Source organism: Stenella coeruleoalba (assembly GCF_951394435.1).
Source record: "Stenella coeruleoalba genome assembly, chromosome: 6".
Classification (NCBI taxonomy): Eukaryota; Metazoa; Chordata; class Mammalia; order Artiodactyla; family Delphinidae; genus Stenella; species Stenella coeruleoalba.
This window is the reverse complement of record NC_137151.1, coordinates 127,343,930-127,364,990: the sequence shown is the minus strand read 5'-3', so window position 1 is coordinate 127,364,990 and position 21,061 is coordinate 127,343,930. Positions and strand designations below refer to the sequence as shown.

Here is a 21,061-nt window from a genome sequence, read left to right as displayed (position 1 = left end):
CATCCACCTCCCCCTCCGTTTCCACTAAATACAAGAGGAGGACTGGCTCAGGGGGAGAGGGGGAGCCACCGGGCACCCCCGTCCCAGGCTGGGTGAAGGCGGGACAGGTGCCGTGACCCTGTAGGAACTTTTCTGGGTCTGTCAGTTTAGAAAGTTAAAGGAAAGGGAGGGCAATGCTTGTACCTCCAATTGAGGTCTCACCCTTCTTTACAATTTTGGGAATTACAGTTTTCTGTTTGTGCACATTTTCCCGTAGAAAAGCAGACGTTTCCTTCAAACATGGCTTAAAGATTTCACGGTATTTTGAGAGGCTCCAGGCCACTCGTGATGCGCTATGCTCCTCTTGTAGTGACTCAGCGTTTGTGGAATTCAGATGAACCATAATAACTGAACGGGGCACCCTTTATGGACACCTCCCTTTGCCCCACGGAGTCAGTCTCCTTGCTGGCTTGCTTTGGTTCTGAGCCCTGAGCCTGAATGGGGGGCGGCTGGCCGTGCACGCGTCACAAGCCTGCGCTCAGCGCGGGGGTTCAGCTGCAGGAGCGCACGAGGCTCGACCGCCGGCTTCTGTGGTTCCACCCCGGGCCTGGGGAAGGAGGCAGGGCTCGGCGCGTGCCCTTGGGCCAGCCCCCAGCCTTGGTTTCCCCCTCTGCGGACGGGCGTGATGCGATCTCACAGCGTTTTCGTCGGGAGCAAGAGAAGGACGGGAGAACTGTGAGGACCGCCCCCCTGTATGGGGGCTGCTGTAAAGTGGGGGTCTGTAGAGGCTAGAAATGCCTCAGGCACTAGCGCAGCAGGCGGACGCGACGTTCCGCACCCTGCCTGTTGCACAAGAGCAGAGCCTGCCGCCAACCCCAGCGCATCCTTCGGAGTTCAGGTCCTCGGCCTTTTCATCCACTGGCGACAACGGATCGATTTGTTCATCGGCTGGCAGGTGTCCAGTGTGGGTGAGCGCTGGGCAGCAGTGCACGGCCACCTGGCCCTGCCCTCTGGGAGCCTCGCGAGCCCTCTGGCCGGTCACAGGACAGAACTAGCGCTGGGAAGTGCTCCAATATAAGGGGACCCAAGCGCCTTACTTTACACGGTGGGCCTCAGTAGCCCAGACAGGAGGCTGGGATCTGGTGCTGGTTAGGGACAGCTGGAAACTTCTGGACTCTGTCCTGTCCTGCTTGCCTCTTCGTCCACCCTTGTGCCAACCCCTGCTGCTTTGACCACGCTACTGTTACAGTCAGTATTACGATACTATTTCAAAAATTTCTTAGAAAATCTCAAACATCTATTCTTCCCTGTAAACTCTGCAATCAGCTTATCCAGTTTCCCTCCAAACATACCACAAACAAATAGACAAAACCGAACCAAGAAAGCAAACAACCGACAACCAAGAAGCAACCGACAAACCGGGAACATAAGCAAAGATCCACCCAGAAGCTGATCAAAACATCATAACGGCCCCAAAGGCAGCCCCTCTCCAGTAAGACGAGACACAGCCGCAAGAAGAGGCACAGCGTCTATTCTTCTAAACAACCTTTGAATTAAAGAAGAAATAAAAGCGGAAACTCCTAGAGGATTGGTAAGAAAGGAAAAGAATTCATGATAAAAACCTTTGGGGGGCTTCCCTGATGGGGCAGTGGTTAAGAATCCACCTGCCAATGCAGGGGACACGGGTTTGAGCCCTGGTCTGGGAAGATCCCACATGCCGCGGAGCAACTAAACCCGTGCACCGCAACTACTGAGCCTGCGCACTAGAGCCCACGAGCCACAACTACTGAAGCCCACGCGCCTAGAGCCCGTGCTCTGCAACAAGAGAAGCCACCACAGTGAGAAGCCCGTGCACCGCAACGAAGAGTAGCCCCCGCTCCTCGCAACTAGAGAAAAGCCCGCGCAGCAACGAAGACCCAACGCAGCCAAAAGTAAATAAAGCAACAACAACAACAACAAAACAACAACGTATGGGGGCACATACCAAACCACAACGAAGGAAAACACAATAACACTGAATGCTTTTACTATTGAAAGAGTAAAGCCCAGAATAAACACAGCACTATGCAACTGAAGAAATCAGAAATGTTACAACAACAACAAAGAGTGTGTCCATAGGGATAAAAGCTGAAACGAATAAACCACATGAAAGGAGAAAAGAGATAAAAGTTGATTCTTTGAAAAGACCAATAAAACAGATGAACTGTTGGCAAGTTAACGAGAGACAAATAAAAATCTCCAACATCAGGGACAGAAACAGATCTAACTGTAGATATAAATAAGATCTAACTACAGGTGTAAAAATGAAAAACGGCCACCAAACATAAGAGCGAGTTCCTGGCAGCGCCTTTGAACATGAGATGGGTGACTTAGAAATGTCCAAAACTGACCCCAGAAGAGATAGAAAAACTCAGAGACCGCGAGGGAAAAGCTGGGAGAGGAAATGAAAATGTATTACGTAAGCTGACAGGAGGGGCGGGGCATTTGCAGGTGAGTTCAATGTAACCTTTCAGGAAGGCTTAACTCCGAGGCTATTTAGATGATCCCAGGTAGTAGAAAGATATGGAAAGCTCACCAATTCCTTTTATGAAGATAAAATACTCTTAACACACAAAACATCTGACAAGCATGGTGCCCTAAAGGAGCACAGACATTCTTGAACAAGTATCAGGAATGCGCTCCAGCCACAGCGCGCCCAGAAGGCCGAGCGGCTCCCCACTTCGCCTCTAGAACCTGGACTGAAGCTGGATTTGGGCCCTGGGGGTGAGCTCTCTGGAGAGGAGGGGAGGGTGTGCGAGGGACTGTGAGGTGCTGGTGGACGCCTTGAGCCCCTCTGAGCCATCGAGGCTGTGACCTGGCGCCGGTGCGAGGACAGCCTCAGGCGGTCTCTCCCAGTGGGCGGGCGCCAGGCCCCCCTCCGCGCCTCGCCTCCCGCTGGCTCAGGCCCCGCCAGCTGCCTGCAGGCCCCCCGGGGGCTGTGTTCGCGCGTGTCCTAACCTTGGGGCTCGGTTCTGCATTGTTGATCTGTTGAATTCCCAGGGTAGCCCTGGAAACAGGGAGGGATTTGCTCTCAAACAAGAATCTTACTGTTTGCATAGCACGGCCTACCATTTAATTAGAAAAATATGTTTTTAATTAACTTTCTCTTGACAAACACATTGGCTTATGTGAAACGAGGGAAAAATCCAGTCCATGAGAGTGAAAGATGTTGTCAAATGCAAGCCTTGCTCTAGCTCACGCTGGCCGCCTGGCAGCCTGGCCTGGACGTGGTGCAGGCAGTGGGCGGCAGGCGGTGTGGCCACGTATCCCGAGCCCACAGCGGGCTGGAAACGCTGCAGCCTGGGTTGGCTGTGAGTGGAGAGCGCCCGGGGCCTCCGGTGACTGAGGTGTGTCTGAACCCCCTCCCGGGCGCCCACTGCAATGACCAACAGGTTACAAACATTGGGAAAGACTTCCCTCAGCTGGAGACCAGGGACTTTGAGGGTTCCCGAAGGATGGAGAGCACATGGAGGCAAGTGGCCTAAAAATAGGATAATTGCGAATTGCCAGAATTCTTAGAAAAATTGGACAAACGACGGATGGATTCTAGCACACAGTTTGCTCAACACTCGATCAACCAGAAGGACGAACAGGGGTGGGGAATATGTGAACGACTTCCGGCAGAGCCGTCTGCGCCCCGTGTGGAGACCCCACGTGGGCACCTCAGAGGCCGGGGCTGGAGGGGGCAGTGGGGGTGTGGAGGGGAGGCCTCCAGGGACCAGGGTCACGGTGGGGGAGGCACCAGGAAGGCCCCCACTCCCCTGGCAGGCAACTGCCGGGGGGAGGAGCCGGAGGACAACCCCGCAGCTCTGCCCTGAGGCTGGGGCCGCCACCCTCCCCGTTCCTGGAACAGAAGAGTTCTGGGGGGGCCTCAGTGCTCTCTCTGCCGTTGCTCCCCACGTCTCCCCTTGGGCTCTTCCTCTCTGCCTTTCCTTGGGGTGTGAAACATCTGGCCAGAGACGCGTGAAGCCCCTGATGGGTTCCTCTGCAGCCCCAACTGGGAAGGAGACCGGACCCCCTTCTCAAAAGGAGGAAAAGAATCACCACGTGAGTCGCTCGCGGTCAGCGGTGATTCAGGAGAGCCGTCGGTCCACGGAATGTGATCGGAGGGTCTCGAATCAAAAAGAGAACAGAGTTATTGCAGGAAAGGGGAATCGTGTCAGGAAACGGTAACTGATGTTCTCGAGAAGGTGAGCCCAGCGGGGAGCCAGAGGGCGAACCATCTGCGGTGAAAACACCAGCGCCAGCCCGGGGCCGTGGGGCAGCAGGAGAGAAGGCAGAGCGGCTAAGACCACGGAGACCCTAAGTCCTCCCAGACTTGGTGGGAGACGCGATGAGAAGGTGAAGTTTGAGGTCAGCGAGGGGGGCAGGCCCAGAGTGCAGGGTGGGCGGCTGACAGTTGCAGGGAGTGGTGGGGGGGGGGAAGAGACGGTTTCGAAGTGGAAAGAACTCGTATAAACTGAAGGTAGGTTTGATCCTGCACGCGGAGCGGGCTCCCACGCGCAGGGCAAACATTTCAAAGATCAACGGGTCCTGTGGCTCCCACTCCGGAAGGAGCAGCTCCAATAACCTAAAACACCCTCACATTTCTTGACACCCTCTGACACTGAGGTCAGAGGGCAAACAAGGCGCCTGACGTCTAAGGAAAAACAGGCCCCGCTCAGAAGAGGTGGGACGTGAGCCTGACTCAGGGAACCATCTGTGCTCACGAAGAGCTCAGCTGACGCGCCTAACAGAACCCAACCGCGAAGGGCAGCGTTCTGAGATGGCCCGTGACCTTTGGCCGGTGTTGTCCCACGAGTTCGTGAGGTTATTGGCGAAGGGATTTGCAGCTGTAATTAAGGCTCTGCCCATTGGCTTCGAGTTCACCCAAGGGGAGGGCACCCAGGTGGGCGGGCCTAGTCCATTACAGGGCCATAGGCCGGTGCGGGGCGGGGGGGGGGGGGGGGGGGGGGGGTGGCGGGCGGGGGGGGGGTGGCAAGCGGCGGGCAGCCTATGGGAAGGCGTCCAGAGGACAGCTGGGAAACGGGACCTAGTCCCGCGGCTGCGAGGGGACGCTTCCCGGAGCCTCAGGAGGGTGGACCCAGCCTCCCAAGTGTGGGAGCCCGGAGGGAGCCCAGCCCCGCAGGCAGGCAGGCAGGCCAGCGGGACTTCTGGCCAAGGACAGGGGCTCACACGTGGAGTGAAGTCAGCCGTCCATGGCGACTCGCAGCTGGGCCGTCAGAGAGGAGGATGCCAGCGGGGAGTGCTGTGAGCACAAAGCCCCCGTCTCGGCAGACGCGGGCAGGGGGTGGGGTGGGGTTCAGGCTCAGGGACCAGCTCTTCAGGGACCCCACCTGGGCGCTGAGGAGAAAGAAAGGGGTGGGGCAGAGCTGGAGGAGGGGAGCCCTCAGAGCAGAGCCAGGGCACAGGTGCAGAACCCCTGCTGCTGGGGGTGGCCGTGGGAGGTCCTTAAGCTCAGGTGACACACACATTCTCTTCACACTTAACACCGAATATTAGGGGAAAACACTTCAACTGTTGTAACACCCCCCTCCCCCAAGCAGTGACCAAGAGACCGGACAACGGATGACACCAGGATGCAGACACTGGAGGGAAGGGGCGGGCAGATGACCCCACAGTGAAAGGGCAAAAAGGAAGTCGTGAGGAGTCGTTAAAGGGGCAGGTGTCTCGTCAGCGATGGAAGAAAAGCAGAGCATAAGTTATCACAAAATTGTAAGTGGGGCAAATTCTCCTGCAAAAGGGAAAGACTCTAAGGTAGGATTGTAACCAAAGCCAGGCTGATGCAACGATGGCCGAAAACCTACAGGGCAAAGTGCAGAGGCCAGGGTCAGGAGATGGTGGGGACACTGCCAGCGTTGGGCAGAGCAGAATTCAAGACAAATGGCACGGAGCAGGGCACAGAGGCCTCCAGACCAGTAAGCAAACGTTAGAGAGCGTGTCAGAGAGATCTAGAAGTTACAGACCCTTAGAGATAAAAGGAGACATTGCCCCAAAAAACTGTCTTGGGAAAATTCCACACATGATTCTTAGCTTCGATAAATCCAGGAGACAGAATCAAGGTGGAATATTTGAATGATGTGAAGTTTGGTTTAATAGGTCTATTTCAAAACGTGTAACCTGCGAACAGGAAGCACTGTTTTCAAATGCGCATGGAACAAATACATGTGGACATACGTGTAGAATGAGACAGCCTGGCCCCGCCTCCCCTGCTTCCTCACACCCCACACTTCCTGGCATCTCCCAAGCCCCCGGCCAGGCACCTGGGCGCTGGGACTGAGCCCTCCGAGCCTCTCCCCAGCAGCTTCAGCCACTGGGGCCTTTGAAACAGAAATCCCCTCTCGGCTCACAAATGTTTTCCAGGCTGAGCTCCTTCTCTGCTCTCTGCCCATCGCCTGCAGGAGGCCACTCCTCAGAGGCTCCTGGCCTAGCGGGCACCTGGGACCCAGGCCCCTGCCACCAGGCTCCAGGCCGAGCCCCGCACGGAGCGAGTCAGCGCAGGCTTGGCGTCCGCACCTGCCCTCTGAGGGGAGGCCTGCCTGCCGGCTGCCCCTGGGGCCCTACAGGCCTCGCCCGGCTCACTGCTATGCTGACATGCGAGGCCGTCTCTCCAGGTCCCTCCTCGCAGGCACTGGGAGGGGGTGGCCTGGACCCGAGCCCGTGTCCTCCTCAGCCCCTCCACTCTGCTGTCTCCGTCAGCCTCGTCTTTCCAGCATGGGGCCGGGGGACCCGATTCCCTGACACCTGGGGGTGGCCGCCTCTGGGGCCTGTACCCCCTGAGCCAGGTGCGCTGTTCTTGGAGCTCTGAGGTCCTCAAGCAGCCGCAGCGGCCCAGACCCGGCTGAGCCCTGGCCCTGGCCCTGTCCTGCCGAGGGATCTTAGCACAGCCCAGGGCTCCTTGGACTTGTGGGCCTGGGTGGGGTGCAGTGAGGGGGGTCCGGGCCAGCCCCCGTCCGCCCAGGCCTGGCCCCCACCCCAGGCCCAGATCCTCACCTGAAAACTTCACCCCGGTGGCCGCCTTCACACCCCAAAGGCCAGCACGTGGCATATTTACCCAAGTCCACCCTGTGCAACCCCCTTCCGTGTCTGAGTGTCATAGAAGAAAATGCGGTCCCGTGGCCGCATAAGTATGACCCCACGCACCTGGAGCGCTCCAGGGCTAGGCCAGCGCCGCCTATGCCTGCCGCCAAAAGCACAGACCTGGGAGGCCGGGGCTCCGCCCCCGACTTGGCCCCTCGCCGACTGTGCCACCGGGGCCAGGTGACTCCCTGCTCAGGACTCAGTGTCTGCAAATCTGTGGAATAAGGGCTGGGACCACTGCAAAGAAGGCTCTGCCAGGGTGGCCCAGACGAGCTCTGTGGGGGCCCGACGCCCAGGGGCCGCCTGCCCCAGCCCAGCACAGCCAGTGCCACTGCCTGCGGGGACCTGGAACCCGCCCTCCCCCAGAAGCCTTCCTCCCCACCCCGCCCCCTGCCCCGGGGTGTGAGGTGCGCCCACCTGGAGCCTCGCTCCTCCGCGCCTCGGGGACACCTCCTCCTGCAGGGCCCATGCAGCCTGCACGCCGGCCTGTGGGGAAAGCGGGGCAGCTCACCTGGCTCCCAGGGCCTGTGGGGCTGCCTCTCGGGGACGGCCCCTCCCATTGCACAGGCTGGGAAACTGAGGCTTGGTTTATTTAAGTGACCGGCACCTAGATGGGAGGGGCTGGAGAGGCCCCCCCTCTGAAAATTCCCTGCCCTTCCCGTCCTGCCTCAAAGTCAAGGTCCCCGGGGGCAGGTCTGGGGTGCCAGCTCCCTCTGCCTGGACTCCAGGCCCCTCCCCACCCTTCCTTCTCTCCTGCTGGCTTTGCTCCTGGACATCCCTCCCTTGGACTCCGTGCCAGGCCCGGCCTGCCTCCTGGGCAGACCCAGGAGTGGGGGAAGGGGGGAAGAAAGGAGGTGGGGTGACCAGCAGGGCAGGGGGCCTCCCTCTGAGGAGCTGACATGGGCCGAGGACCCGGTGGGGGAAGAGGGCTCCTGGCGGTAGGCACAGCCAGTGCAGATGCCCAGAGGTGGGACTGCAGGAGGCCGGCGTGGCGGAGTAGCTGGGGGCCAGGTCGGGGCGGGCCTTGGAGGTCTCTGGACTTTACTGCCTTGTGACGGGGAGGCCACGGCTGAGAAAGACCCGCCAGCTGCCAGGTGCTGGGGCGCCTCGGGGTAGGGGGCATGCTGGCTCCGGGGTCTGGCCCCGTGGCCCGGGCCCGAGCAGCTCCCGGGACGGACCCTCGAGGTGCCAGGAGGGGGGCTCTGGGGGACCTTGTAGTGGTGGCCAGGGCAGGGTGGAGAAGGGCGGCCACCTTCCTCTGCCCCGGCCGGTGCCCTCTGCAGCTGCCCCGCGTGGCTCTGGGCTCGGGCGCGCTCACTCTCGGCCTCGCTCAGCCGGCAGCTCAGGCTCCCCTCCTGGCAGCGCCAGGCATCCTGGGGGAGAACCAAGGTCGGGGGCAGCTGGTGGGCGGGGGCGGGTGGAGGGCCAAGTACTGGGCTGGAGGGTGGGGTGGGGCAGCTCAAGGCTGCTCAGGCGGGACAGGGCGGTGGGCGGCTGGGCTGGCCTGCGGGTGCGGGGAGGGGGGCACCGAGGGCTGGAGTGGCGGCTGGGGTCCCGTGTCCAGCTGTGCGGGATGGACACAGCGGGGCAGCAGGGCCTGCAGGGGCACGGGAGCTGGCCCGTGGGTGGGGTCAGGGTGACCTGCAGGGACGGCCCCCCGCCGGGGTCTGGGCCTGTGTGGGGCTGGAGCCCGTCCCCGGGGCTGGCACTGGTCGGGCGGGGCGGGGGTGGGGTGGGAGTGGAAGGGGAACAGGTGTCCGTGGAGGACCCCGTCACTGTCAGTCTGTCTCTTCCCACCCTCGCCCCTTCGAGTCTGGCGAATCTGGCGGGGGCAGCTCATGGACTGCCCTGCGGGATCCCCGGGGCAGCAGGGTGGGGTCACTGGGGCACTCTAGGGGGCCCTGGCCAGCTCCTGGGTTGGTTCTTCAGAGGACGGAGGGCAGCCCTGGGCAGTGGGGCAGCTGGCTTTCAAGGGCTGCTGGTATTTATTGGCATCTATCCCTCAGGGTCCTGCCAGGGTCTCAGTGGATCCAGGACGGACAGACAGAAGGACAGCAGACCGAGCGAGCAGCCCCTCCCCGCCCCCATTCCCGCTCCCGCCGGGCATCCCTCAGCTTCTGCGCCAAGTCCCTCAGGGCGTCCCTCACCGAGGCCACGGCCCCCTCTGTGCTGCAGTCTCCCGGGGCAGGCGAGGGCCATCGGAGCGGCGAGCGGGACCGGCCGGGGGTGCTGGCACTCTGCCGCCCAGGGGAACCCTGGGTGCCCTCTGAGCCTGCAGGACAGTGACGACTGAGAGAGCGTGGTGGGGATGCGGTGACAGACACGCAGGTGCCCCGTCCCCCTTTCTCTCTGCCATCCCCGGCCATGGGGAGCCTGGGGAGAGGCACAGGGCTCAGGCCCCCGCTTCTCTCCTGCTGGCTCTGCTCCCAGACATCCCTCCTTTGGATTCCTAACCCTAACCCTAATCCGAGGGTCATGGGCCCTGGGGGGCGGGGGTGATGCCCCAGGAGGGTGACACAGCTGGGACAGGAGCCTGCCTGAAGCCACAGACGACACTGACCTTTGGCGGGGGAGCCGGGCCGCTTGGGGGAGGCCACGGGGCTCTGCCCCCGGAGCCCCAGGCCCAGGCGGAGCGTGGACCACAGCCGGCCCAGCTGGGCCTCCGCCTCCCGCCTGGCGCCCTTGGCCTGGGCCACCTCCTGCTGCAGGCCGCCGAGCCGCTGGCAGGCCCCGTCCAGGCGAGCCTGGAGGCCATCGGCCGTGCCGCTGGCCTGCTGCAGCTCTCTGGTGACGCGGTGCAGCTCGGCCCGGAGGGCCCGCTCGGTGCCCCGGCTCTCGCAGAGGCGCTCCTCCAGCTGCTTCTCCCGGGCCGCGGCCCTGGCTTCCGCCTCCACCAGCGTCTGCTGCAGCCTCAGGACCTGGGGGAGGGACTCGGGGCTCCAGACCCACCTGCTCTCTGGACTCCCCAGCCCGCTTGGCCTTAGCCCCTGCTCGGCATGTCGCAGCTAGGGGGCCCTGGACCTGCTTCCCACCCCCTGTCTGACTATGGGGACACCGAGCCCAGGTGGGGAGGGACACCCCAGAACCATGGAGCAGGTCCTGCAGGCGGCAGAGCCCACTGGCAGCCTCACAACCCTTGCCAGACGGGGCGATGGCCCCAGGCTTGCCCTCCTTGGCCTGCGTGGGGCAAGCCCCAGGCAGACCCTGCTCGTGGCCTGACTCGTGCCCCCATCCCCTGGGATGGTCCCTCCATGGACTCGGGCAAGGTGCCCGTTGAATACTCGTGAGTAAATGGGGGGTAAACGGAGACGCCACAGCCCCTCAGGAAGTGCCCAGGCTGGGGTGGAGACAGCCAGTCCCCCAGCTTGGGGCCCTGCGCCTGCCAGACGGGAAGCCCTGGGCGCTGCTGGGCTCCTACCTCCCTCTGTGAGCCCTCTCTGGCTGCCTGTGCCTCGGCCGCCAGCCTCTGCAGCTCCGGCGTCCCCTGCTGCACACCCTGTGCGCCCCGGACCTGCATCCGGCGCAGCTCCTGGCTCTTCCTCTGGTTCTCGGCCTCCAGTGACATCACCTGGGTGTGTGGGGTCGACACTGATGGGGTCGCCTGGGCCTCTGTGCCAGGCCTCCCTGACCCCTGCCTCTGCTCACATGGCCCGGGAGAGAGCCTCCCTCCCGGGCAGCAGACTGCACTCAGGGAGGCTAAGGCCACGTCCAGTTCCAGCCTGGGGTCTGTGCCGTGTCCCCCGCAAGACCAGGCCCTTGGAGCTGACTCTCTCTGCCACTCCACACCCTCTCCTGGTGTCTCGCCTCTGGAGCCAGGACACTCTGTGGAGCCCAGAGATGTGAAAAATGCGGGTGCAGAGGCCACTCGAGTGAGGAAGGGTGCCTGTGCCCGTCCCTACAGCAGACAGTTCACCAACCAATTTGTCTGCAGAAGTCTGGCAAAACTGGGCGTGCACACTTTGAAGGCAGTCTAGGGCCCTCCTGGGTGGGCTTGAGACCAAGGTGGTCAGTGTTAAGTGGCCCTGACCTCGGACGCCAAGGCTAAAGGATGAAGCAGTACCCATCTGTTCACCCTGAGCCCTGAGGCGGCCGTGATGGGAAGAAGCCAGGCCACTCGGGGCCATGGGAGCTGCCCACCCCGTCCCCCCGACAGCCAGCATCACCACCGGGCGCCTGGGAAGACGTGCTGGGAGAGCCCCACCGTCGGTCCCTCTGTGGAGCGGAGTCCCCTCCGCGTGGCGCCCTGGCTGCACTCCTGGCCCTCAGAGTCCACGGGCGTCCGAATGGTTGTTTTAAGCCAGTAGGTTTGGGGCTTGTCCTTGTGCCCCACAGGCAGACCAAACCCAGACCCCGTGAGTCCGAGCAGGGCCCTTCTGCTGTGGCTCCAGGTCTGGGGAGTGGGGGGGCGCTCCTGGAGGGGTGTGGGCTCCAGGGCGGCCCCTCACCTGTCTGCGTAGCTCCTGCAGCTGCCGGCGGGCGTCTGCCCGTGCCTGCTGTGCCCCCCACAGAAGGGCCCGCAGCGTGCCGGCCTCCTTCTGAGCCGCTGCCCGGGCCTCCTCCAGGACCAGCACCTTCTGCGCCTTCTCCCCCTTGGAACGCTGAAAGCTGAGCAGAGGGTCACAGCCTTGGGCCGGGGAGCTCCCTGGGGGCTCCGGCATCCCCCAAGGAGACGGTCCTGGCCGCCCGGCAGGCCGCCCGCCTCACTCCAGCCAGACACTCCCCACATGCGATTCGAGTGTGCCGAAGCCCAGCCTCCTCTGTCTGGGGACGCCTCTGTCTGGGTCCGACTGCCCAGCTGGCCGGGCCCCTCGCCGTGTCTCAGCCCCTCTCCCCACTCCCCTCCCTCTAGCCACGCTCCTAGAGACCCGGTGTCCAGCATCCGCCGGCACCTCTGCTGCTCCCCGGGGAGGGCCGCAGCTCCGGCCAGGCTGTCCTGCCTCTGGTAGGCATCCCGGAGCCACTGACCAGGTCCTTGGCCTCCCTCTGCTCCCCAGCCCTGGCCACCTGGGGCCTGTCTTGCCTGCTGAACGGAACTTCCTGAGGGCGAGGACAGGCCTGGCGGCGTCCCAGCCTCCACCTCCCGGGCCAGCACCGTAGACCCTTTGGACGGGCAGCTGGCACCTGGGTCTGCTGGGTGTGTCCACTTCACCATCATCTGGCCCAGCTCAACAGGACCAGGGCTGCTCTGTGGGGCGGCCGCCCTACCTGGCCTTCTCCTGCTCGACTCTGCGGATGGTGGCCCGCAGCTCGGTGTTGGAATCCCGCAGCACGTCCTTCTCTCGGGCCTCGTCCTCCAGCAGCCGGCGGGCGTCCAGGGCCTCCCTGTGCAGCCTCTCCCGGCTCTCCTCGCTGCCCTGCAGCTCCCGGCGCAGGGCGGCCAGGCCCTCCTGGGCCTCGTCCAGCTGTGCCCGCAGCCTCTCGGCCTGGGGAGGAGTGTGTGTCTCTAGGGGCCAGCTGGGGGCCACGGGCCAGGGTCAGCTGTGGCCTCTGGCAGCGCCAGTGCCCCCCCAACACCCCGGCCCCGGGTCGTCAAGTGCTCGAAGGAGAAGCAGGCAGCCTGGCTTTGCCCACGCCGCTGAGGCTGCAGGACGGCTCACAGGGGCCCATCCCAGAGCCCTGGCAGGAGACACCCTGGCCCTTCCTGACCCTGGTGCTGCCCTGCGCTCCCTCCCTGGACCCTGGGGACGTTGGTCACCGGTCAGCAGGGCCTGTGTGGGACACAGCTTGGCCCACACGTCTGCACTGTCCCCACCTGTGTCCCTCGGGCCGGCTCCTCCCCTTCAATAAGGGTGTGGACCCCGGGCCACCGCCCACCCTGGTGTGGAGAGCAGCCTCAGCAGCCCAGGTTCCTGAGCCCTGCACGGCCGTGGGCACGTCCACTGCCTCGGGCCTGGGCTCCCTCTCCGTGAGGGAGGGAGTGGGGAAGCCAGGTCTCTGGGCGACGGCGCCCTCAGCGTCCTCTGGCCGCAGCAGGGCCGCTCGGACTGGGCTGTCGCTGTCACAGGAGCATGGTTCAAGGTGCCCGCCACAGAATCGAGGGCCTCCTAAGCCTCAGGGGTGAGGGCAGCCGAGGTCCCAGGGTGGGAAGGCTGTGGAGCCAGTGGGGACCTCAGGGCCCAGCAGCCCGGACCCTGGCCTCAGGCCACCCGCACCTCTGTGAGCTGACCCGAGGAGGAGGAGAGGCTGCAGGTGTGTCCTCGTCCCCTGCCAGACCTGCTCCGGGCCCAGAGGGGGACTCCCACCGCGCTGGAGCCGGGACCTGTGTCATCTCCTGCTCCGGGGCCCTCCTCACCCCCTGGCTTCCGGGCAGGGCCTGCGGGCTCCGTGGTTTTGTGGGGCTGAGAGCCGAGCTGAAGCGTCCGTGGCGGTCAGGGTTCCTAAGCGCCCTGGGTTCCTAAGCTGCCTCAGGGCCCCCGGGGCTCACCCTCTGGTGGGAGGCGCTGGAGGGAGCGCAGACCCCGGGAAGGGGCAGCCCGGCCCGACGTGCGGGCTCTGGGGCTCGGCCGGGATCCCTGGTCTCCCCACCGACCACTGGCGCACTCTGGAGAAGGCGTGCCCCAGAGGAGGAGGTGGGGGAAGCCACAGAAACGGAGCCTTGTCCAGGCGCTGGTTTGCCAGAGCGAGCCCCACTTTGCTGGCTGTTTCAGCGGGACACTGTCCAGGCCCCCGGCCGGCCTGGCTCCCGCGTCCGCCGGCTGTTATTGTTGTTCTGTTTTTGGGAAGGGCCCCCCTCCGCTCCCCTCCCGCCCCCCACATGTGGGAGCCACAACTGCGCGGAGCATTTTCCGCCGAGCTCAGCAGAAATCCACCCGAAGGTCAAGGACCAGCAAAAGGGCCTATCCATCATAAAAGAAGCTGTTTTCATTTCCCAGGGCCGAGGAGATGAAAACAAGCAAAACAAACGCGGGGGAGGGAGCCCCCCGCCCCCCCTGCTCCCCGCCCCCCCGCCTCATGAGAACAACCACCCCTTTTACAGGAATTTTACAGCCAAATCTCTTAATGTGATTATAATAATTATTTCTTTACTAGAAATTGTATAAACAGACTCTTTTGAAATCTCCTGCAGGGAAGTGACCCGAGGGCTCTGCACGGGGGAGGGGCTGCTGAGGGGCCCTGGCCTGTGTGTGCGTGTTCACACGTGTGCATGCACACAGCATGCGTGAGTGTGTGCGTCCGCACACACCTATGTGCAGACGTGCGTGCCCACATGTCCGTTCACACGCGTGTGGTGCTCATACGTGTGAGGACTCTCGGGGTCACGCGTGCTGCTGTTGCACAGATGTGGTGCCTGCCATATGTGTCTGCACGTGTGAGTGCCGTGTCCACGCACGAGTGCACGTGTGTGCACGCGTGTGCGTGGGGGCGTGGTCTCCACGTGCACAGGCGGTGTATGTATTGCGTGTGATGCACACACACACGCACGCACACACGCACATGCACACATGCATGCACGCACGTGTGGACCTCAGGCACGGCTGTGAGAGGCCTGGCTGTTCCTCCAGTTTAAAGGCTGTGGAAGTGTTATGGTTTCCATGGCGACTCTGGGCCAGCCTGGCGCCTGGGAGGGTCCTCTGGGCTCCCTCCCCCTGCCATTGTTCCCCTTGCCCCCCTCACCCGCCTCAGCCTCCACCCGTCCCCATTCTGGGGCCCCTCTCCTTTCTGGGGGCGGCCGATCGGGGAACCTGAACTTCCCACGAGGCATTGCTTTCTCCCTTCACCCACCAGCACAAACGTGCCCCCCCCGGCTCCTCCCCCTGCCGCCCCCAGTTTTAAAATCTCATTCTGCTTCCCCGTGTGGTCGCTGACCGGGCCTGACTTCGAAATCTGTTGAAAGGAGACCTTTCTCTTTGGGGGCCAAAGTAAACAGGCTGTCATGTTCAATCACGCTCTCGTCCTCTCCTGGCCCGGCTCGGGGGGCTGGGGGAGGGCCCGGCCCCTCTGCTCACTCTGCTGGCCGCTCCCCCGCCCGCCTGCCAGCCTTGGCGCCCGGCCCGGGGAGTGCATGAGGTCGCTGGGCCCCGGGGCCCCTCCCCCAGCCCCAATCCCTGTGCCCGCCTGCCCGCCCCCTCCCGCGTCCCCACGTCCTGTCAAATCCCCTTCAGAAACACCTCCCCAGCCTGCCTGCCGAGCTCCGCTCGCCCGGGCCCAGACTGGCCCCCACCCCGGGACACCTCACAAGGCTCCGGGGGCCCCGCACCAGCCTCTGGGCCCTGGCGGGGCCCGCGCGTGGCTGCCCCGGGACACCCCACTCGCTCTGCGTGTCTCCCCCCGTCCAGGGCGGCCTCGCCCCCCCAGGGCCTGGTCCGGCGGCATCCAGGCCTCACGCTGTGTGCGGGCTGCACCCGCTCAGCAGCGTCTCGCCCGGGGTCTCCCCACGGCTTGTTGGAAGGTGGGTCCCGGGTGCGGGTCCCCTCCTACCCCTCAGGTCACACCTGCCTCGCAGGGGCCCCCCTTCCCACCCTGCCTCACCTCTCTCCTGGCGCTGCTCCGCTGGGCCGCCATCTCCCGGAGCCTCTCGCCCAGAGCCCTGGCCTCCCTCTGATGGGCCGAGACGGCATCCTCGAAGTGGGCCTGCAGGGCCTTCAGGTCTGCGGTCGTGGCGCTGATGGTGGCCTGGGGGGAGCAGCAAGCCGGCCACAGCGTCAAGTGTGCCTGGCGGGAGGCTCAGGCCCCCACGGGCAGCCCCACGCTGTGCTGGGCCAGGCGGGCAGCCCGCTCGGACCACGTGAGGTGGGCCTGGGGCTCCGGATGACCACGGCCAGTGCCGCCAGTGCCGGTTCCTGAGGGTCCCAGTGGTGAGGGGGGCGGGGCAGAGGCCCCGGTGTCGGGGTCGGGGGGAGCTTCCTATGGGAAGGGCTGACCCTGCCCCCTGAACTTTCAAGCAGGCGGGTGGGATTGGGGGACGCTCCCCGGCTCTAAGTGTGAGAGTACCTGCGACACGCCTGGTAGGGGTCGGGGTCGTCCCTATTCGGACCCGCGGTTACGCCCCGAACTTGGATGTCCACGCGGGGGGGACCCGCGGCTACGCCCTGTACTTGGATGTCCACGCGGGCGGGACCCGCAGCTACGCTCCGAACTTGGATGTCCACGCGGGCGGGACCCGCGGCTACGCCCCGTACTTGGATGTCCACGCGGGCGGGACCCGCGGCTACGCCCCGAACTTGGATGTCCACGCGGGCGGGACTCAGCTTGGCCTGACTCTGCTTTCCGGTGGCCGCAGCGCCAAGACGCTCCTCTAGTGCTAACCGAGGGCCACAGGCTTGGCCATGACGGTGCGAGAACCCCTCCTGTCCATGAATGAGGACACCACCTGCCTACCCTGAGCCCGAGACCCAGCCTAGCTTCCTGGCCAGGACATACCCCCGCCACCGCCCGGGGTGGTCTGGGTCCCCAGGGGCAGTTTCCTCCGCAGGGCGAGGGACAGAGCTGGCTCTGTGCTCCAGGGAGGCCTGGTGCCCTGCTGCCCCCGACGGGGTCTCTGGGAGACACCCTTCCCCCGCCCCTTCCCAATTCACAGGCCACTGTCTGAGGGATCTGGCAAGCTGGGGCTCTATCAGGCCAAGCTTCCTGCCCTCGGGGAAGGAAGCTCGCTGGTGCCGCCTCTGTTCCTGGCCCCTGCTGTCCATCTCCACTGAGAAGTGTCACCTTGGCGGCCAGGTCTGGCTGTGCCCCCAGGATAGCCCCAGCGAGGCTGCAGTGAGTGAGTGCTTGGTGTGGCCAGGGTGGGGTGCGAGTGGAAGGACTGCTTCCTCGGGATCAGGAACCGCAGGGCGAAGCCGGGAGCCCCGGCACCGATGGGGGCCTTGCTTGTAGGTCACCCACATCTGCTGTTCCGTGGCCGGCATTTCTCCACACCCTCCCCTCTCAGTGGGTTTTAATTTCCGTTTTGCAAGTCAAGGTGGCAAAAGAACCCTTAATGAGCTCCCGGAAGAGCCCAGCTGGCGGGCAGGCCCCCCCCCACCATCCAGTGGGAGGCTCAGAGCCAGCTCTAGGGAGGACTCCCAGAGAGGCCCCTCTGCGAGCCGGGGCCTCTGCTCCCGGGCCTTGGGGTCTTTCCTGGCCCGAGGGAGCAGCTAGGGGGTGGTCGGGGAAAGGAGGTCCCAGTTCCATGGGGCTCCCACACCCCTCGCGGCTGTGTCCGTGGTAGGACAGAGCAGGGCGGGGGCTCCAGGGAGAGAGGCTCTTAGGCAACACCTTCCCGGGTGCCAGGAGCGGCCCGGGACTGCTCTGCTAGTGACCCAGGGGTCCAGGTCGCTGCATCAGGAGGGGGTGAAGAAACACCCTGGCAGCCAACCCCTAATTGCAACACTCCTTCCCTTGCCCAGCGCCCCTCCCGCCACGGCCCGCTAGGTCGGAGCAAACGGCCTGGGCTCCCCAGGCCTGCCATCTGGGTGTCCTGCCCTCGTCCAGGGCCCCTTGCGGTCTCTGAGCACGGCCCCGCTGGTGGGGTCAGAGGGCCGCCACCCAGCCCTGAAGCCTGCGTCCCACCCACTCACTTGTTCGTGGACTCACTGAGCCATTAACGCATCTAACCCCGCACCCTTGGGGCTGGGGACACACCGGGGACCGGGGTGAAAAATGAAGGTGGGCAGGCTGGAAGAACGAAGGCGGGGGCAGAGGAGACATGGCGCTGGCCCAGCTGAGCCGACTGGGTGCGGCTGGAGTCCTGAGGGCAGGGTCCGGCTTTGCCCTCGACCACCCCCGCTACCTGCGGGGGGACTGCGTCCCCCAACCTCACCGTGAGCCATCCCCCCGGCCCCCTCCTCCCGTGGGCGGCAGGGCCCTGGCCTCTGCGTCACCCACCCGGGGCCTGGCGCCACTCCGTAAACAGGCCGAGGCTACCCTGCCGGCGACTGCAGCGGTGCCCAGCCCCGCCCGTGGGGTGGGACACAGGGCCCCAGTGTGGCCACCCCTGCTCCCGGAGTCTTACTTGCTGTTGCCTGCCCTGTGCCCCCACACGGGGGCTACTGAAGAGAAGCCAGGGGCCCCAGGTGACCCCAGCTGGCTGCCCACAGTGGCCTCCATGCACGTGGGGGCCTCTGCCCACTGGCCCAGGGTGGGCGGCTACCTGCTGGGGTCTCTTCTGGCCCCTCGGCGGATGCCCCCCTCCAGCTCTGCTGGGATTCTCTATGGGGTCCTTCTGGTGAGCGCTTGCCTCAGTTACAACGCTGGCCTACCCGCTGGGCTTCTCCTTTGGGAGGGGCCTCTCCAGCAAGTCAGCCTCAAGAGGCCCTCGGAACCTCCTACAGCTATGCTGTACCACAGGCAGCTGAGGCCAGGCAGGGAAGGCCAGGGGCTGGGGGGCTGGCGGGCATAAGCCTGGTCTGCCCCCTCTGTTGCTGGTGCCAGGCCCTCCCCTCTCTGGCTTCTGCCCAGTGGCACAAGGGTGACTGGCCTGCTGCCCCCCACCCCTGTCCCACCCCATCGCCTTTGCTTCCCGCAGAGACACTGTCCCCTCCCAGCAGGGGATCTGGAGATCCCTGGGGGAAACGGAGGCTCGGGTGCGTTGGGTGGAGGGGATGCATCCCTGGGACCAGGCAGGGAGGGGGCGCCTCTGGGGTCTGCCGCCCCCGCTGGGCTGTGCAGGCGGCCAAGCCAGGTGTCTCGCTCCGGCTGGGGTGCGGGCTCACCTCGGCTCGCTCCTGCCGGCCCCGGGCCTCGTGCTGCACCAGCTCCAGCTCCCACGCGGCCCTGGACAGCTCCTCCCTCAGCTGGCTGGTCTCCGCTTCTCTCAGAGACAGGGCCTGGGCGACAGGGGCAGGGTGCTCGTGAGAGGGCTGGGGGGCTCTGAGGAGAGGCTCAGCAGAATTCTGGGTGCCACGGCCCTGCCAGGACGCAGGCTCTGGGAGGAGGAGCCCCTCAGAGGCAGCTGCATCCTGAGGGGGTGGGTCCAGCCTGCCAGCCTGCGCTCAGGCAGCTCCCCTACCCCACCCAGGGTGCCTTTCCCCTCCCACCTGCTTCTGCCCAATACCTGCTCTCTCCCAGCGCAGGTCAGGGGGCTTCATGGGCCACCTCCTCCCTGGAGCCCTCCACCTGCTCCAGGCACAGAGCAGGAACTGCTAATCGTTCCTAACCTCCCCACGTGCTCCGCGTCGCTGAGGGTGAGGGGTGCGCGTGAGCCCCCGGAGATGCTGCGTTTCACACACCAGCCCCGAGGTGGGAGGGACCCCTGCTCTGTCATCAGGCTGTGGGGTGGCAGGGATTTGGCAATGCCCGTCAGTCACAAATGCACATCCTCTCCCTGCCAGGCCCACTGGGGAGGGCAGCCTGGAGACACGCATGACCTACGCTCGGGGTCTCCGATGAGTATTTATAATGTTATTTATAATGACAACAAGACTCCCACCGAAGGGAGGCCAACAGAACGAAGGGGGATCCCTGCACACGTCGGGGCGTCATGCAGCTGTGGAAAAGAACCAGCGAGCTCTGAACACAGTGTGGAAGCCCCCAGGTCTGTTGATCCTGAGAAGAGAAAGGTCCAGAACATTGTGTGTCCTCTTCATCCCTGTGCTACAGAGGCGGGCGTAGGAGCGTGTATTCCCACTTGCTGGCCTGTGCACGGCAGCCTCTGGGAGGAGGTTTGTAACAGAGTGTGTCTGCTTTTTGCCCTGGGTGCTGGGGGAGCCTCTAAACCCCCGGAATTTCACAGGTGAGGTTGTCTGTTATTTGCGGACCCTGGGGCCACACCTGAGCTTGTGCTAACAAGGTGGTCGGAACCCTGGGGCAGTGAGCCACTGAGACCGGCCTGACCACCCAGCCTCTGGGAGGGGGCTGGACCCTGAGTTTAGTCCATCACACCCACACAAGGAAACACCAATAAAACCCTGGAGCTTACCGGCTGGTAAACACCCTAATGTGCCAGTGGGTGGCCGGCCCTGGCTCTGCGGAGAGAGAGCCTGTCCCCGTGTCTCTGCACTGGGCTCGTCCTGGCCTGTGTCCTTTACAATAGCACTAACGGCAAGTGCGGTGCTTCCTGGAGTTCTGTGAGTCACGCTGGTGAACAGCTGAATCCGGGGCTCTGCCCTCCCCGGACACTCGTACGATGCTGTTCCTCTACCACAGCCTCCCGACCCTCCTTCAAGCCCCACCCTCGACACGCCGTCCTCACTTTCAGGAAGCAGCAGAGCGGAGTGGCCAAGGACATGGTCCCCACTGCCCAGCAGGTGTACCGTGCCGCCCTGGGCAAGTTATTCAACGTCTGTGAATCTCTGTTTCCCTCCAGTCAAAGGGGCCGATAAGAGCGTGAACCTCTCAGCGTTGTGAGAGTCAAACTAGAGATGCAGAGTCTGACAACAACCTTGGTTATTCCTGCTACTGTAACTCTTCTCCCACGATCTGTAGCTGTACCAACCCCTGAGCGTCCTGTCACAGTGCGACAGCCCACAGGAATGTGTTTACTTGTCCGTCCCCTTCACTCAACAGTGCGCGCTTCAGGGTGGCGCGGGATACCGGAACTGTCTGCACTCACAGGGTAGCTTTTACCTGCCCAGTGTCTGAATTCCAACGGCCTGTGGGATGGGAGGCGGGTTGGGTGGGTGGCTGATGGATGGACACACTGATAGCCGGCTGGCTGGTGATCAGATGGATGGAGGGATCATCAGACACGTGGACAATCAGTGGATGTGGGTGGGCAGCTGGGTGTGTGGATGGAGGGAAGGGTCTTTAAGTGAATGGATGGATGACTGGCTGGGTGAGTGGCTGAAGAGACGGATGGTCAGGTGAGTGGAGGATAGTTGTGTGGATGGACAGCTGGGTGGATGTTTAAGCAAGTTGATGGATAGATTCATGGTCACGTGTGTGAATGGCCAATTGGGTATGTTAATAGACGGCTATGTACGTGGGTAGACAGCTGGGTGTGTGAATAAAGGATGGATATTCAAGTGAACGGATGGATGATAGACAGGGGAGTGGAGGGACAGTGAATTGCATGGATGTGTAAATGGGCAGGTAATTTAATGGGCAG

General features: G+C 63.8%; 1 protein-coding gene across 1 annotated transcript in view; it reads right to left on the bottom strand.

Moving 5' to 3' along the window:
- The window catches only part of CROCC2 (ciliary rootlet coiled-coil, rootletin family member 2), a gene marked incomplete at both ends in the record, with an annotated part of 69,886 nt that overhangs the window by 8,316 nt on the left and 40,509 nt on the right, over positions 1-21,061 (bottom strand). The window contains 9 exon segments of the mRNA XM_079924383.1: positions 7,516-7,584; positions 7,803-8,471; positions 9,246-9,370; positions 9,659-10,085; positions 10,229-10,666; positions 11,544-11,703; positions 12,304-12,521; positions 15,568-15,711; positions 18,729-18,842. Of these exon segments, the coding sequence (XP_079780509.1) occupies positions 7,516-7,584; positions 7,803-8,471; positions 9,246-9,370; positions 9,659-10,085; positions 10,229-10,666; positions 11,544-11,703; positions 12,304-12,521; positions 15,568-15,711; positions 18,729-18,842 (2,364 nt within the window).